The sequence below is a fragment of the Ambystoma mexicanum genome, chromosome 6q, assembly GCF_040938575.1.
Source record: "Ambystoma mexicanum isolate Mex_15411 chromosome 6q, UKY_AmexF1_1, whole genome shotgun sequence".
Lineage (NCBI taxonomy): Eukaryota > Metazoa > Chordata > Amphibia > Caudata > Ambystomatidae > Ambystoma > Ambystoma mexicanum.
In genome coordinates this window covers 1,260,798,046-1,260,813,412 of record NC_090937.1, presented here as the reverse complement: position 1 = coordinate 1,260,813,412, position 15,367 = coordinate 1,260,798,046, and the positions used below count along the sequence as shown (strand labels likewise).

Below are 15,367 nucleotides of genomic sequence, written 5' to 3'. Positions count from 1 at the left end.
TCGCTGCATAAGTGCAGAGGGAGAGGCCATACGAGGGCGACCTAATTCCCGGGAGGACTGCAACCGTGCCCCAATGCCTCTGCAGAGACCAGGTGAGCGTAACACAATGCAAGAATCCCATGTACTTATGCACTGCATTGGGAAGCTGTGAATTCAAAAGCATTTTATTTTGTGTGTTAAAAAAATTTACTGTAATCTGTCTGAGAGCCAGTGCCAAAACAAAAACATGACGTAGAGTCCTTGACTTAGGCCCTGCATTGATAAAACGGTAAAGATGCTCCAGAAGCAACTTGCTCACGACTGATGTTTTTAACCACTTGCCAAGAGTTGATGTTTATACCAACCTATTAGAGCTGATATCAGAGTGACTTGCTAATAGGGAGGTAAGCCTCAAATTATTTACCTACAAGTTATTTATTCACATCACACATTTAGGGGGAGGCCTTCCATCTTGTACAGGTTACAATTATTAGAAGCTGTGGTTCTGCCCACCAAATGACAGCTGATTTGATGGTAAGGAGATTTCCACTATATACCCTATGAATACCATGGTAGCACCCCTACAGGGGCTGGCTGGCTGGCTGGTTGTCTTGCTGAGATCCCATGATCCCGATTGCAGGGGGTGCATGTATTAACATGCATCTTTGAGTCATTTTGCTGCGGGTTTTGGTTGACTGAATAATCTGCTCAACTTTTGGTCTTTATTAATGCACCTATTCAGGTCTTTTTGATTGATGCAGTGATTTGTGCTTTGCATTACATATGAAGATGACATATATTGAAAATGCTTTATGGATTTACTTTTCTCGTTTAGTTTGGTAACCATAGTGTGGCTTTGAATTGAGCAGTATATTTGACTATGCTTATCCTTAGCTCAGAGGTCTTCAAACTGTGGGGTGCCACCCCACAGACCCAGGAGGCACGGCCACATTCCAGGATGAGTCGCGAGATCCCAGCCTGAAATGTTAAAAAACGTTTTTAAAAAATCTTTTTTAAAATGGAGTGTATGGTGATGGGTGCTCATGTGAATGATTATCGTGATTGGGGGTGGGGGGGAGTGAGTGTGTATGTATATATATATACATATATATATATACATATATATATATATATGTATATATATATATATATGAATTTGGTGGGGGGTGTACAACAAAGCCATTTTAAAAATGCCTTTGTTGCACAATCCCCCTACCGACCTGCCAAAATCAGCTCTCGTTCTGAGGCGCTGTGGAGCCCAGGGGACAGGGATGGTATTTTTTTTACTGGATATCTATCATAAATGTCCACTAAACAATGTCATGCCTGACTCCTGGGCCCCCCAGAGCTAATTGCAATCTGTTTGGTCTTTTACCCATTTTTTTTTAAGTATGCTCTAAAATGCAACGTTTTAACCCATTATTTTTTTAAAAAAATAACCCCCTTGAGATTTATTTATGCACCTCTACTTAAATAATTTGCAAGTCGCCACTGTGGGATTGTGCTGGGAACAGGGTGGGGGAGCCCAGGGCCTGTGGTGGGTTAAGGAGAGCCCAGGGACTGGGTAAGAGTGGGATTAAGGAGCCCAGAGACTGTGGTGGGAGCAGTTGGGGGAACCCAGGGACTATACTGGTTGTAGGGTGGAGAGATGGCACTTGATCGTTAGTAGCCATTTGGACTTACTGTCCATTAGGCATTTTTGGGGGTGCCGGGCCTGCCCAAATTTTGCTTAGGGGGGGCCCAGTCCTAAAAAGTTTGAAGGCCACTGCGCTTAGCTGAAGAGACCAGGTGGGACAGGGCTTTGTGTCTCTATCAGAAGAAAATAATGTGTGTTAAACCCTATGTGGGGTTGGACAGGGCTTTGTGTATTGGACATGTTTTGAAGCCCATGATTAAAGCTTTGATGAGTATTGATTTGGTTACAGAAGATGCGACTTGTTATACACCAAACAAATGTGTTTGAGTTCGAGGTGAACTTGAAGAGTTGGAATAGTGTGGTAGTCTAGAGATTGTATGAGGGTTTTTATATGTGTAAATAAAATATTCCTTAGTTACGTTAGTCATTCTTGACTCAGAGAAACGTAGGTACAGTGAGATGCTATATGAATAGATAACATTATGTTATGCAATGCATATTATGCCTCTCTCCTTGAAATCTTTCTGCCTCTCCTTCCCTATCTATTGTCTGCATTAGGTGCAACATCGTAGACGGGTTACAGAGCTCAAGAGCTTGTGAGTAAGTAGCCAGGTTTGTAGGTTAACAGAATGGTGAAAAAAGAGGTAGGGAGGGGAAACACTTCTAAGCCCACGTAAATAATTTGTATTGTAGCTAGAGTGAAATCGGCACTGGATACAGACGAAAGTTGACGTCCTTTGTCTTCTAAGTGAGTGGCTGGTAGCTTCACTGTCGCATAGCAGAGTGCTAGACCTTACTCTCAGAGCTAAGCTGGGAGCCGGGTGGGGGAGCCCCCCCCTTTAAGCTCAGAGCTTTGGCTGGACGGGATGATCCCAAGACAGTGCACACGACTGTCTTCTGTTTTTTCCTTCCTGCACCGGCAGAGTTCAAGACTGCACATGTCTTTTTTACTACTGGTGATCATAGGCTTCCGGAGATGCTGGGTTTCTCAATGAGATGGCACTTCAGGGTGACAACCTTGTATATGATGCAGCAGGATTTGAAAATGATACAGGCTTGCAGCGGGAGCCAGTGCAGTTCGATGAGGGTGGGGTGATGTGGTTGAATTTCCAGAGTCCTTTGATGAGTTGTTCTGCAGCATGCAGGACACATCTCGGGGAACCACGGTAGTTGCCGGAAGGCCTTCCAAAAGGTTATTGCCACCATCCAGGTGAGAGAGGATCAACATAGCTCTCAACCATTTGTGCTGCAAAGGTGGGTGAAATCACCCGATTTTGTTTTTGGTGGGTGAGACGCCCATTCGAATGAATGGGCGTGCAGGAGGCTTGGCGGATGATACAGCCCTTTACCATAGCTCTCAACCATTTGTCTCGCAAAGGCGGGTGAAATCACCCGATTTTGTTTTTTGGCTGGTGAGACACCCATTGGAATGAATGGGCGTGCAGGAGGCTTCACGGGTGAGTTGAGAGCTATGCCTTTACAGGACGGGTGACATCCTCCAAAAGCGTGTGAGTTGAGAGCTATGGGATCAAGGCTTGGACAACAGATCTGAAATTGTTTTCTGAGATAAAGCCGGGCGCATACTACCAACACACCAGGTCTCCACATACATTTAACCCTCAAAGGCACTGTCCCATCACACATACTACTGTCCTCGAGCACACTGCCCCATGGATGCCAACATTTTAAAGCACCTGGGAGGGAGATTTTGTAACAGAAAGCGGGAGAATTGAATTTTCCCATTGGATTACATTGGGATCAGAACTATTTTAGGCGGGAGAAAGTAAAAAATAACAACATTCTTTATTAAAATGTACGCACGCTGGACATAAGTGGCAAATAGCTGGGAGTACACACTGCCGAGTCAAAGGGCATATCATTGGCTTTGCTAGTGCTTGTTTTGTTAGAGATTGTTCTGTTTCAGGCTTGTTTTGATGGGACGTTGGACTCGTATTCATACTTCAAGATATGCAAGTGGGGAAGTTGGCAATTGTGATGATGCTGTGGCAGCAGTGCCTTACCTGACCACTCACTGTCTGATATTACGGAACAACTGCAGAACTTAGGGATGCAGGTCATCCTGACACAGGAAGCCGAGGAAAGAGCCCCTCTCTGCCCACACGGTCAGTGCGTTGTTTTGTTGATGGTGTATGTATGTCATGTGCCAGGTTCGTGTGTTAGGACCACTTATTCAAAGGTAATCACTAGACTACGCAAGAAAAAGCTAGACTGTCGCCCGGCGGCACTCATGTGGCTTTGTAAACCAATCACTCTGCATGCATCGTCTCACTGAGTTATGTTCTAATACACCTAACATGGCCGTCATATACACCACGGTGAATTTGAGTGAAGTTTTAAAATGCGCCGTCTAGTCTTGGAGAAAGCTGCGTTTATTTGAGTGGGGTATGTAATGCACTTAACTACACCCTGCAAGTGCATAAAGCATAATAGCTAAACCGCTTCCATTATGTATTGGAACAATTCGATTATATTGCTTTCTTATTGGACGTTCTGTGGTTATCTGGACTTTCTAAAACACGGTCTAGAGTATTACTAACTTGTTCAGCAAGACACAGCGAATGCTTTTAACACTACGAACACATTGTGAGCTGCCTGTTAATTTTCCGTGTAAGGCAGATTCAGATATTTGTGTCAGCGATTACCTCCATAACCCTCTTTCCAGACCCGTACTTTCTTTTGAGGCACAGGAACTTTCTGTCAGATCTAATTAAATATGCCGCCACTACCTCCAGGAGGTACGCTCTCAAGTCTCCCGTGGCCATGCGTGAGAAGGCCACCCATTCCTGTTTTTTTAAGGAATTGTGGGACTTGTAGTTTTCCTAAGTTTCAAGTGGGAAAGAAAAAACAAGTCCCGAAATCCAAAGGGTAAAAACAGGACCGGATGGCCTTCTCACGCATGGCCACGTGTAACTTGAGAGCTCTGGAAGTATAATATCCCCTTTAACCAATAAAGTACAATTACATGTTTTACTGCCCTTCAGGCATATACTGCATCTTCTCGGCGCAGGGCTTTTAGGTCAGACTTTGGTGGCCCTTTGTGTCTAACTTCTCCTGCAATTGACAGATGGGATCATGATTGGATTCAAGTACTCTTGGGCTGACTGGTGGGCCAGGAAGACTGGTTGAGGAAATCAGCACATTATGCAGCCTGCAGCAGCAGCCCTTTCTGTTGCAAGCACTTGACGGTCAGAGGCACGTACATTGGGCCGGAACGGGAATTGGACCGCGTACGGGTGGATTTAAGGCATGGTTGCTGGGCAGCATGCCCGGTTTCTGTGTCTTCCTGTTGTGTGGTCTGGTTGGTTTGGAAAATGTCGAAAGTGTTCTGCTGCCTGCCATTTGATACTGTGGCTTGGAGTCTATCTCTCTGGTCATATGTGTTGGCTGGGTGTAAGCATTCTTCTAAGGAAAAGCACGTGGAGCCCGCTTCTGAAGAGGAATTGTCATGGTCTTGCAAGCAACTAGCAGTTTGAGTCCATGTGGCAGGTCCAATACCAAACTAGTCCACCAGTGCCCCGTCTATGGGTCTGCTCGTGCACCCACTGAGTCAGGTAAACTGGTTGGGAAGCCGAGCAGAAAGTCAGTGTCCTGTTATAGATCAGAAACCTAGCCTCAGTGGTGTTGTGTCTGTAATGAGAGCTCCACAACCTTACTCTCCTTCCCTATGTAGTGTATCTTTATCCCTGACGGGAGAGTTGGGGGTCCAATCATAGCAGAAGTTAAAGGCAATACTTTTAAAAATAATAAAGAAAATGAAGGGGCTTATTCCCGGGCATTACAAGGACACAGCTAACTGTGGAGATTCAAAGTTAGAGATCCAAGTCCATAACCTGGTGCAGAGATTAAAGAGGGAAAGTGGGGAAAATGGAGAACATCTGGGAATTCGTGTAGCCAATCTGTTCTGGTGTATTTTCTTGTATACTTCATTAATCGGTCATATATGCATTAGACTAAGACTTAGCAGAGTAGAGATATTGTGATGTCATGCAAAGAGTGTTTTGATTCTACGTTACATTCCAGTGTGGTCAGTTGGAGCCTGCCTCTCAAGGGGGTGCCTGCTGTCTTTGTATCTCCTACTTATTAAAGACTTATAAACTTACTCATGCCTGGACATCAGTCTTAACATTGGCGACGAGGATTGCTGCGACACTCACTGTGAAGCTCGATTGCCCCTCGTGTGGTGGCGCCGCCGGGACTCCGGTTCTCTCTCTCCCTGGAAGACAGCAGGCAAGAGGCAGACTGAGGGAGGTGAGCACTTGCGGCATTGGTCATTGGTTCTTATGGGCTGGCGCTGCCGCGACGCGGGCTTGGAAAGGGGCCCAGAGCCACCAGATTGAGCACAGACCCTGCGCGAGCCTCCAGCGCGGACGCCGGCGCGAGGCTCGTCGCAGCGGTTGCTTAGAGCGGGCATTGGTGCAGCGCGGCTGCTGTTGGAGAGCTTTGTGCGAGCCCCCGGTTGGAAGAGGGGCATTGCGCAGGCCACAGCGCGAGCCCCGGAGTGAGCCTTCACTTTCCGCGCGCACCGCGAGACACGCGCTGCTGAGGGCGTGTTGCTCTCCGGGAACCCCGGTCCTCCCATTGTGACGTCAGCTGCCTAGCAACAGCTTCCCCACGCCTGGGAGCAGAGAAAGGAAGGCAGAACTTGCTTTGTCAGATTGTCTAAGCCCCGGATTTCCCATTGTGACACAGCTGCTGCCTAGCAACCATTTTTCCCACGCCTGGGGCACTTGTGGAGCGCTGTTTGCGGACTGTAGTGCCTGTTTTCTTCGTGCAGAAAGAACACGAGCTCATTGTGACAACACAATCGCGGCACAATATGGTTCACATGCTAATTGTGGCCTAGAACATTCCAAAAACTTTTTTTTTTTTTTTTTACTAATTGTGCTCCGCAAATGCATATCAATCCGCAAACAAGGAAACATATGTGACTTTGTTTAAACAAGAGCTGGACTGCTGGGAACCGTACTTCATTTGGTGTGTCCTTTTTGTTAAACGCAAATCATGGCTACTTCCATTCCGCCTCCTCTCCCCTTCCTGAGTGAACTGGGACGGCCTCCAATTGCTTGGGATAGGTGGAGAGACATGTTTGAAAACTACTTGGTGGCCATGGGCGGAGAGAGATTTCCTTCTGCGCCTAAGAGAGCCTTACTCCTTCACAACCTTGGCATAGAAGGATGCAGAATTTATGATGGACTTTCAAGACACCGTGCTCCAGAGGCTGATGACATGGATGAATATATGTTTGCTCTTAACCAACTTCGGGACCACTTTGAACCAAAAAAGAATGTTAGTTTTGAGAGACACAAATTTTTCCAGAGGGTTCAAGAGAAGTCGGAATCTGTGGAATCCTACATTGCTTGCCTCAGATCCCTGAGTTATACTTGCGAGTTTGAACATTTGACTGATTCCCTAATCAGAGACCAGCTGGTTAGATGCACTAATAATGTGAGAGTCCAGGAGAAACTTCTTGCAAAAGATATGAAATTGGATGAGGCAGTAGAATTAGCCAGAAGCATCGAGCAAACCTCAGAGTATGTTAGAATTGACAAACCAAATCCTTCCTCAGCCTCTGTATGTGTTGTTAATCAAAAGAAAAAAGTTGGCTATTCCACAGTCAAGAGAGGAAGTGGGAATGCAAGAAATACGTGTCCTCGTTGCGGCAGTTCAAGACATGGCGTGAACTATCCTTCCTGCCCCGCCAAATATGCAGAATGTTTCAAGTGCAAGAATAAAGGGCATTTTGCTAATGTCTGCAAGAGTAATTCTATCAATAGTGTAGAGTTCAAGCCAATGGACAATGATGAAGATGGTAATTGAAAGGGGTACTACATTCATGAAGTATCCTGTACACAAGAATTCACCCCAAGACACATATTTGAAATTTCAGAGATGTCTGGGATGACCAAAGGTCCCGTGGATACGTTTCAAGTTGATGGAATTGAGCTCATAATGAAAGTTGATACTTGTTCCCCTTGGACCATTATATCCCAAGACACGTTGACAAATGTTTTGGGGAAGAGCAACACTGTTATTCGCCCTACCAATGTCAGGGTGTGTAGATATGCAGAGTCTGATATAAATATCCTGGGTGAATTTCTTGCAAAAATAACATATAAGGAAAGGGGCTGCCAAGCCATAGTCCTTGTGGCGGAAAAAGGGACCTCTCTGTTAGGCTGGGAGGAGCAGAGGAAGTTGGGTTTAAGGGTACAGGCTAGTGCACCTAATCCTGTCATCATTGCTGAAGTGGGGGATTCCTGGACCAAGGAATTTCCACAGGTGTTTTCTGAGAGTCTGGGAAGGCTTAAAGAGTTTGAGCATCACATTAGATTTAAGAACAATGCCCAGCCGGTGGTACACAAGGTACGCCAAGTACCACTGAAAATGAGGGCACAACTTAAAGAGGAGCTCAATAGCTTGGTTGGCAAAGGGGTGATTGAACCTGTTGTAGCTACTGAATGGTTGTCTCCAATTGCTCTGGTTACCAAGGCTAATGGTAAAATGAGATTATGTGTCGACCTACGCAGTCTCAATCAGCACATAGTGGTGGAGAGACACCCGTTACTGAATATTTCAGCTGTTGTTGTCCACACTAGGAGAACCTAAGTTATTTTCCATCATTGATCTCTCTGCTGCCTATCATCAGGTTCCGTTGTCTAAAGAGTGCCAACATTTGACTGCATTCATCACTCCTGAGGGTGTTTTCAAGTATAACCAAATGCCCTTTGGTTTGGCCTCTGCGGCATCAGTATTTCAGAGAATAATGGAGACGGTACTCAAAGGCCTTGAAAAAGTAACTGTGTTCCAAGATGACATTCTCATATTTGCCAAGGATGGTCCTGAACATGATAAGATACTTAGGTCAGTGTTAGTCAGACTCAGGGATGCGGGTTTGACGGTACAAAGGGAAAAATGCAAAATTGCTGTTACGGAAGTGGATTACTTGGGGCATAAGATCTCCTGCAATGGTATTTCTCCCAGAAAGTCTTTAGTTGATAGCATTGTGGGTGCTCCCCAACCCTTAGATAAAGAACAATTACGCTCGTTCATGGGGTTGGCGGAGTACTACCACCAGTTTGTTGATGGTTTCTCTGCTATGTCGTCTCCTTTGAGAGATCTATTGAAAAAGGGCACCAAATATGTGTGGTCGGAAGAATGTCAAAATGCCTTTAACAAGATTAAGGATAGTATTGTGAAAGCACCTTCATTAGGAGGTTTTGTTTCTGGCAGACTAACTGTGTTGGCTGTGGACGCAAGCACGTTAGGGCTTGGTGCTGCTCTTTTTCAGTATGATGGTAACATTGAACATATCATAGCTTTTGCCTCCCGACCACTGAGGGGGGCGGAGAACAACTATTCCGTGGTGGAGAGAGAGGCTCTAGCTGTATCATGGGCTGTTGCTCATTTCAAATTTTTTCTATGGGGCCAGTCGTTTGTTGTAAAGACAGATCATAAGCCCTTAGTTCAGTTGTCGGGCAGTGCAGAGTGGGCTAAAGGTTCACCTAGGATATCTCCGTGGATGATTGACCTGCTGGCATATGATTTTAGAATGGTGTATATACCTGGGGGAGAAAATGTTGTTGCTGATTGTCTTTCTAGACTGCCTGCACAGAATGAGAGCTTCAAGGATGTGAATGTAGAGTGTGCTGTGAGTATTTGCGAACTTGTACACAATGCCATAAGCAAAGAGGAATGGCAATCTGCTGATGTTAAGGATGAGGCCCTGGGGCAAGTCAAATTGTGGACCAAAACAGGTTGGCCTAGGAAAGACCTCATTGTAAAGAAATGTGATGTTTTTTATTGCATTAAAGAGGAGTTGAGCATATCGGAGGATGGATCTCAGCTCAGAAAAGGAATGAAGATAGTACCTCCCAGTGATATCAGGCCCAAATTGGTGGATATAGCCCACCAAGGCCATCTAGGTATGGGGGGTACCAAAAGGCATATCAGACAATCATTTTGGTGGCCAGGAATTGACGGTCAGGTAGAGAGGTGTGTGAGGAGTTGTAAAGAATGTGAGAGAAGCAACAAGAGCAAGATTGTTAAGGAGGCTCCCTTAAGACCTGTCAATGTTCCAAGAGAGCCATGGAGGAAATTAGCAGTGGATTTAATAGGGCCCATACAGGAACTGGGAGAGGATTTTAAATACTTGATTGTCCTTGTGGATTATCACTCAAAATGGGTTGAGTGGAAAGCCATTAGAGAAGCAACCACTTCACAATTGATTAATTTTTTTGAGGAGGTGTTTTACAGGGAGGGATTCCCCTCAGAGCTCGTTTCAGATAATGGGGTACAATTCTGTTCGGACAGGATGGTGGAGTTTCTCAATATGTTTGGTATCAAACACTACAGGACAGCACTTTACCAGCCTAGAGCGAATGGTCTTGTTGAGAGAGCCAACAGATTCCTAAAGGGAGGATTACAGTTAGCCATGGCTTCAGGTTTAAGGTGGCAGACAGTTCTCAGGGAGATGGTCTGGAACTATTGCGTGACTCCACACACTGGTACCGGCATTTCACCTTTCACGTCTCTCAAGGGTAGACAACCCAGGACAAAGTTATGTCCGGGCTGGTTGGATTTAGCGAGGAGTGTACATGTTAACAGGGAAAGGATCATGGATCTCATTAGAGAGGCTCAAGATGAGTACAAAGAGAGATTTGATACAAAAAGGGGTGTCAAGGTGACGCCATGGTCAGTGGGGCACTGGGTTTATGTTAAGAATCCCAGGGTTTCTCCCAAATGTATTGCGAGTAAATTCATTGGACCTAAGAAAATTGCTGTGATCAGGGGAAATGTTGGTCAATGGCCAAACTGGTTAAGTGCAATAAGTTTGACAATGATGTCGGTGATGGAGCGAGAGAAGAGCGAGTTCTTTTTGAGCATGGAGAGGATGAACATATGTTTGAACCGAAGGTGAGTACAGCTTTCGGTCACAATAGCAGCTTGAATGCAAACAGGGTCAGGAACAAACCTGTCAGGTTGAATGATTATTACCTGGGTTAAATCTGCCACAAATTAAAGGGAAGAGATGTGTTCTGGTGTATTTTCTTGTATACTTCATTAATCGGTCATACATGCATTAGACTAAGACTTAGCAGAGTAGAGATATTGTGATGTCATGCAATTCTGTTTAGAGTGTTTTGATTCTACGTTACATTCCAGTGTGGTCAGTTGGAGCCTGCCTCTCAAGGGGGTGCCTGCTGTCTTTGTATCTCCTACTTATTAAAGACTTATAAACTTACTCATGCCTGGACATCAGTCTTAACACAATCCGAAATGTAGTAAATCCAGGTCAAATGTCCATAGAAAATCATCAAATCAAGTACCAAGCAAAAGATCCATCCAAAAGCAGCTACAATAAAAGATATGTAGAATCTAAGTACCAGAAGATGCAAGAATAATAACATCAGACGGGGGGCTTAGGCGTATGCTAGTAGCTGTAGTAGCAATCTGGGATCGTAACAAGAAAAGCCAAAGTGGGAAACATGAAAAATAAACAGCAAACACCTGGAAGTCTTGACCTTGTTGTCCTGAATCAGATGCACACCTTCTCTGTAGTTCAAATCTCCTCTGTGCCTGATAGCTCTGGCATTAAAGACCTTGAGTGACTATGTATGCCATGTTGGTGCGTCACGGCCAAGCCTGGGAAATGCTGTATTCTCCCACACCCACCAGGGAAGATGCCAGCCACTGCGTCCCATAGCTACTTGGGAATCTGGTTCCCCTGTGGCCACTTCTACCTTGGGGCTGAAGAGGAGGAAGAATGGGAAACTGCTTTCTGTCTCTAAAAAGAGGGTCCAGAGGATAGCTCTCCAGTTAAAGGTTGTGTCCTCTTCCCCTTTTCAGTCATCCTCTTCAGAGTTTTTGTAATTCGGCCCTGATTCATCACAGGAGAATTGTGACCTCATGGGCAAGTGCTTGAATAAGGATGCATTGGAGAGACTGCTGCAGCTGATGACATGGTGTCTCTGAAATGACCACAGGTCACAGGTAAATATAAGAATGTCCTTTATTAGAAGTTACTCTTCACCCCACTTGCTACATCCAAGTCAGCCTCTCTGTGTTCCATGTTCTACGTTCCACCTCACATTCCAACTATGTAATACATAGGACATATCTCCCTTTTCCCCCCAAACTGAACATTAACATAACATAGCTGCAGTGGAATTACCAGAACTATATATTCAACAAAAAATGGTATTTACAAATCAACATATTTACAAAAGAATTGTACTTATAGAAAATTATTATATATTTTTTTATAAAAGGAAAATAACTCTTCAATGAATATAACATTTGGAATAAATGAAAACAACTCAAAATAGCAATTAATCCACCTAATCTCTCGGGTATCCTGGCTTCTTACAAAGTTGTAAAGGGCGACTTAATACATTGCGTTGTCCAATTTGATCTTTTCCATCAAGAACACTTGACTCTTCCCTTTTAGACACACTTGACTCTCGTTTTTGGAACACTCTGGTCACACACCTGCCTCTCCACACATTTGCAAACTTTATTCACATGCCACACTCTCCCATTCTCTACCTTTACTGCACCATGAAGTCTCTTGATAACTTCCAGCGGCTTAGACCAACCAATTCCCCCCCTTCCATTCTGTTTTGGGGAAGTGTTATACACACCCAATCACACCTCTAGACTGTACATTTCTTTGTGGCATTTCTAACATCAAACATATTCTTATTATACAGCTGCTTTTTACTGATGTTCTCCTTCATTGTGTCTAAATCAACATCTTTCAAACACGCCCTACCAAGCCATGCAGGACAGACCCTGCTATTTGGCATCCTTCCTCTCAAAAGGAGACACACCAGTAACGGCATGAGGGGTGATTCTATAAGCCAAAACACGTCCTCTGCCGCCTTTCTCGAATCTCTCCCTTCTGAAATGGCAAATGTGCTACTCTCTTTAATAACCCTATTGAATCTCGCAACCATTGCATTGGTCAATGGATTATATATGGAGCTGTTCTTGTGCTGCATACCATTCCTTTTAAAAAATGATTCAATTTCTTGACGCCATTATCTGTTACAATGGTGGTGGGATAACCTTCCCTTTTAAAAATATCATCCACAAACTGAATGATATTCTTTGTGCATATATTCTGCACCCAGGAAATTTCTGGCCAATGCGAAAGCATGTCAACCAGAACAATACAATAACTGAATAAATCTTGAGATCTCACTGGTCCTATGAGATCTAAACCTACGCGTTGCCAGTGTAATGAAGGGATTGACATCAAAGTCCTAAGTTCCACTCTTTTAACGCATCCTTTTGCCACAGTGTCACACTCTGCACACTCACAAATGACTCTCTCAACCTCTAGGTCCATACCAAGCCACCAGTAATCCTGTCTAAGTAACTGTTTAGTTTTGAACAGACCCTGATGGCCCCCATGTGCCATCTCAAGAATCCTACTCCGAATTTCTAAAGGAGGAAACAACTTGTCACCCCTGAGGACCAAACCATCTTTAACACAAAGCACATCAAAAATAAACCATGATTGCTTGCGCATCTGTAGTCAAAATACTTTGCCTGCAAGGGTCATAATTACTCAATGTGGGAGCCTTTGCCAAAGCCAATTTTACTTCCTGAAATTCCTTCTCACACGGCTCACTCCAGAAAAACCTCACGCCTTTCTTAACTAAAGCTCTCGTTTGACTGGACTTGCTTGCCAAGCCTGGAATGAATTTAGCATAATATTTGGCCATGCGAAGAAATTATACCATTTGTTCTTTGTCAACAGGATTGGGAAAATGTGTAATATTTTCCACCAAACCCTTCCTCTGTCTAATCCTTGAGGCCGGACTCTCATGAGCTAAAAACTGAATTCTAGACCTACTAAATTTGCACTTTTCTTTTCTCAAGGTTAGTCCTGCATTCATAAATACATCAAACACTTTTCTTAAACATACTTTATGCTCTTCTTGATTTTCAACACATACCAAAACGTCATCAAGAAAACACAATACTCCTTCCTTATCATGAAAAAGCTGATACATGACGCGTTGAAAGCAGCAGACACTAAACCAAATGGCATTCGCTGAAATTGTAGCAGTCCATCTGGCGTGATAAACGCCGTAATATTTCTAGAATCGGAGGGCAATTTGGTGATATGCCGACTTCAAATCAAGGGTAGTCATCACTTCTTCGCTCCTTTTCACTTCTGGCTCCAATATTTTTTCTTTTTTTTTAGTTCTTTCACACATTTGTCTTTATGTTTTACTTCTTTTGGCACTGTAATCACCTTGTCAATTGAAGGATTTCTTTTGGACCATAGAGCTTCCCTGACTTTCTCATCGCTGCACTCGAGCATTAATAGATCACGTAATCTCTCATTCAGGGTATTGCCAAATTTGCACGAAGCTGCTAAACCATTGAGAGCAGTAATATATTGTTCTACAGATTCCCTTTTCTGCAGTTTCCTTTTGCAAAAATGATACCTTTCGAGGATGATACTTATTGACTTTTCATAATGTTTGTCAAGCATCTTTATGCATTTCTCATATTCCTTGACACCCAAAGACTCATCCTGTGACAAAGGCAGTACAGTTTCAAATTGTTCTTGGCCATAGTTGCCTAAACAATGCATTAACAGGCATTTTTTCCTTTCAGAGGAAAAATTCAAGCCATGCAAGAACATAATGATCGAATCTTTTCCATGGTATGACTGGTTCCCCTTGAACATCCAGGAAGTAATAAGGAGGAGCAACACCTTGTATGGCCATGTTGCTGCAATGAGTGTCTATCATAAACAAACAAATGCACTTCTCAAAAGATGAATGCCATTGCAAATACTTTTGATTTTCATCATGCACGCTTTTGCACTTTGCACCAATTGTCAGCGTTTCGTAACAACATTCCTCCTTAGTGCCTCCTCGACCTTGAGTTGCCACTCCCACATTGCTGTTTGTTATTCACTTCACTAATCACCACTGACATGAGGAAGATGCTACTCAGAGCAGTGAAGATCTGCACTATTTCCACTGAAGAAACGTTACACAGGGTGAGATCTGTTCTGCTGGCGTAACTGCCACTGGCACTAAGAAGATACCGGCCAGAGCGATGAAGATCTGCTCCACACAGGCTGTACCAGGCCACAATGTTATTGTATAGCCGTTGTCATGGTAACCAAGATGGCCACCACACTTCCTCACGCTTGCAGGTCCTTTCCTCTAACCTGTGACCGTTGTTCATGCCCTTCTGCAGCCATTGCATGCCAAAACTCGTACCAACTACTTCCCCAGGGTCCCGCGGTCACTGCCTGGGGCTTGGCTTGCACAGTCTCTGCCTGGCGTTTAGCTCGCGCTTTAGGTTCCTCCCTTTGGACCGCTCCAAATAATCAAATATGTGGTGAAATAACAGGCAGGACAAAGGCCTCTCATCTTCATTTGGCAGCAATATTATTTTTGGCTCGCAGCATGCATCGTGCCAACAACGTGCCGATACTGGTAAATGGATCAGTTTTTCTTCACACCGCAGAGTGCTCAGTGTGGTGGCCACAGTGATCCTCGCCACCAGTGAAAGGACCATAGGCCACAGGTAGGTGTAAGAATGTCCTTTATTAAAAGTTACTCTTTACCCCACCGGATACATCCTAGTCAGCCTCTCAACTGAAACAGAATCTGCATCTTACTCTGTTTTCCATGTTATACGTTCCACCTCACATTCCACCTATGTAAAAAATAGTCTCTCTCAGGAGGTGCCGGGTATATC

The 15,367-nt window shown here is 44.3% G+C and overlaps 1 protein-coding gene across 2 annotated transcripts in view; it reads left to right on the top strand.

Moving 5' to 3' along the window:
- The first annotated feature begins 3,520 nt into the window (after nt 1-3,520).
- ZCCHC4 (zinc finger CCHC-type containing 4) overlaps nt 3,521-15,367 on the top strand; it is a 939,775-nt gene continuing 927,928 nt past the window's right edge. The window contains exon 1 of one of the 2 annotated variants that reach the window (XM_069631857.1): nt 3,521-3,738. In XM_069631857.1, the coding sequence (XP_069487958.1) occupies nt 3,684-3,738 (55 nt within the window). In that variant the 5' untranslated portion in view covers nt 3,521-3,683. The remainder of the gene's footprint in view (nt 3,739-15,367) is intronic. The other variant, XM_069631859.1, reaches the window with a different exon arrangement.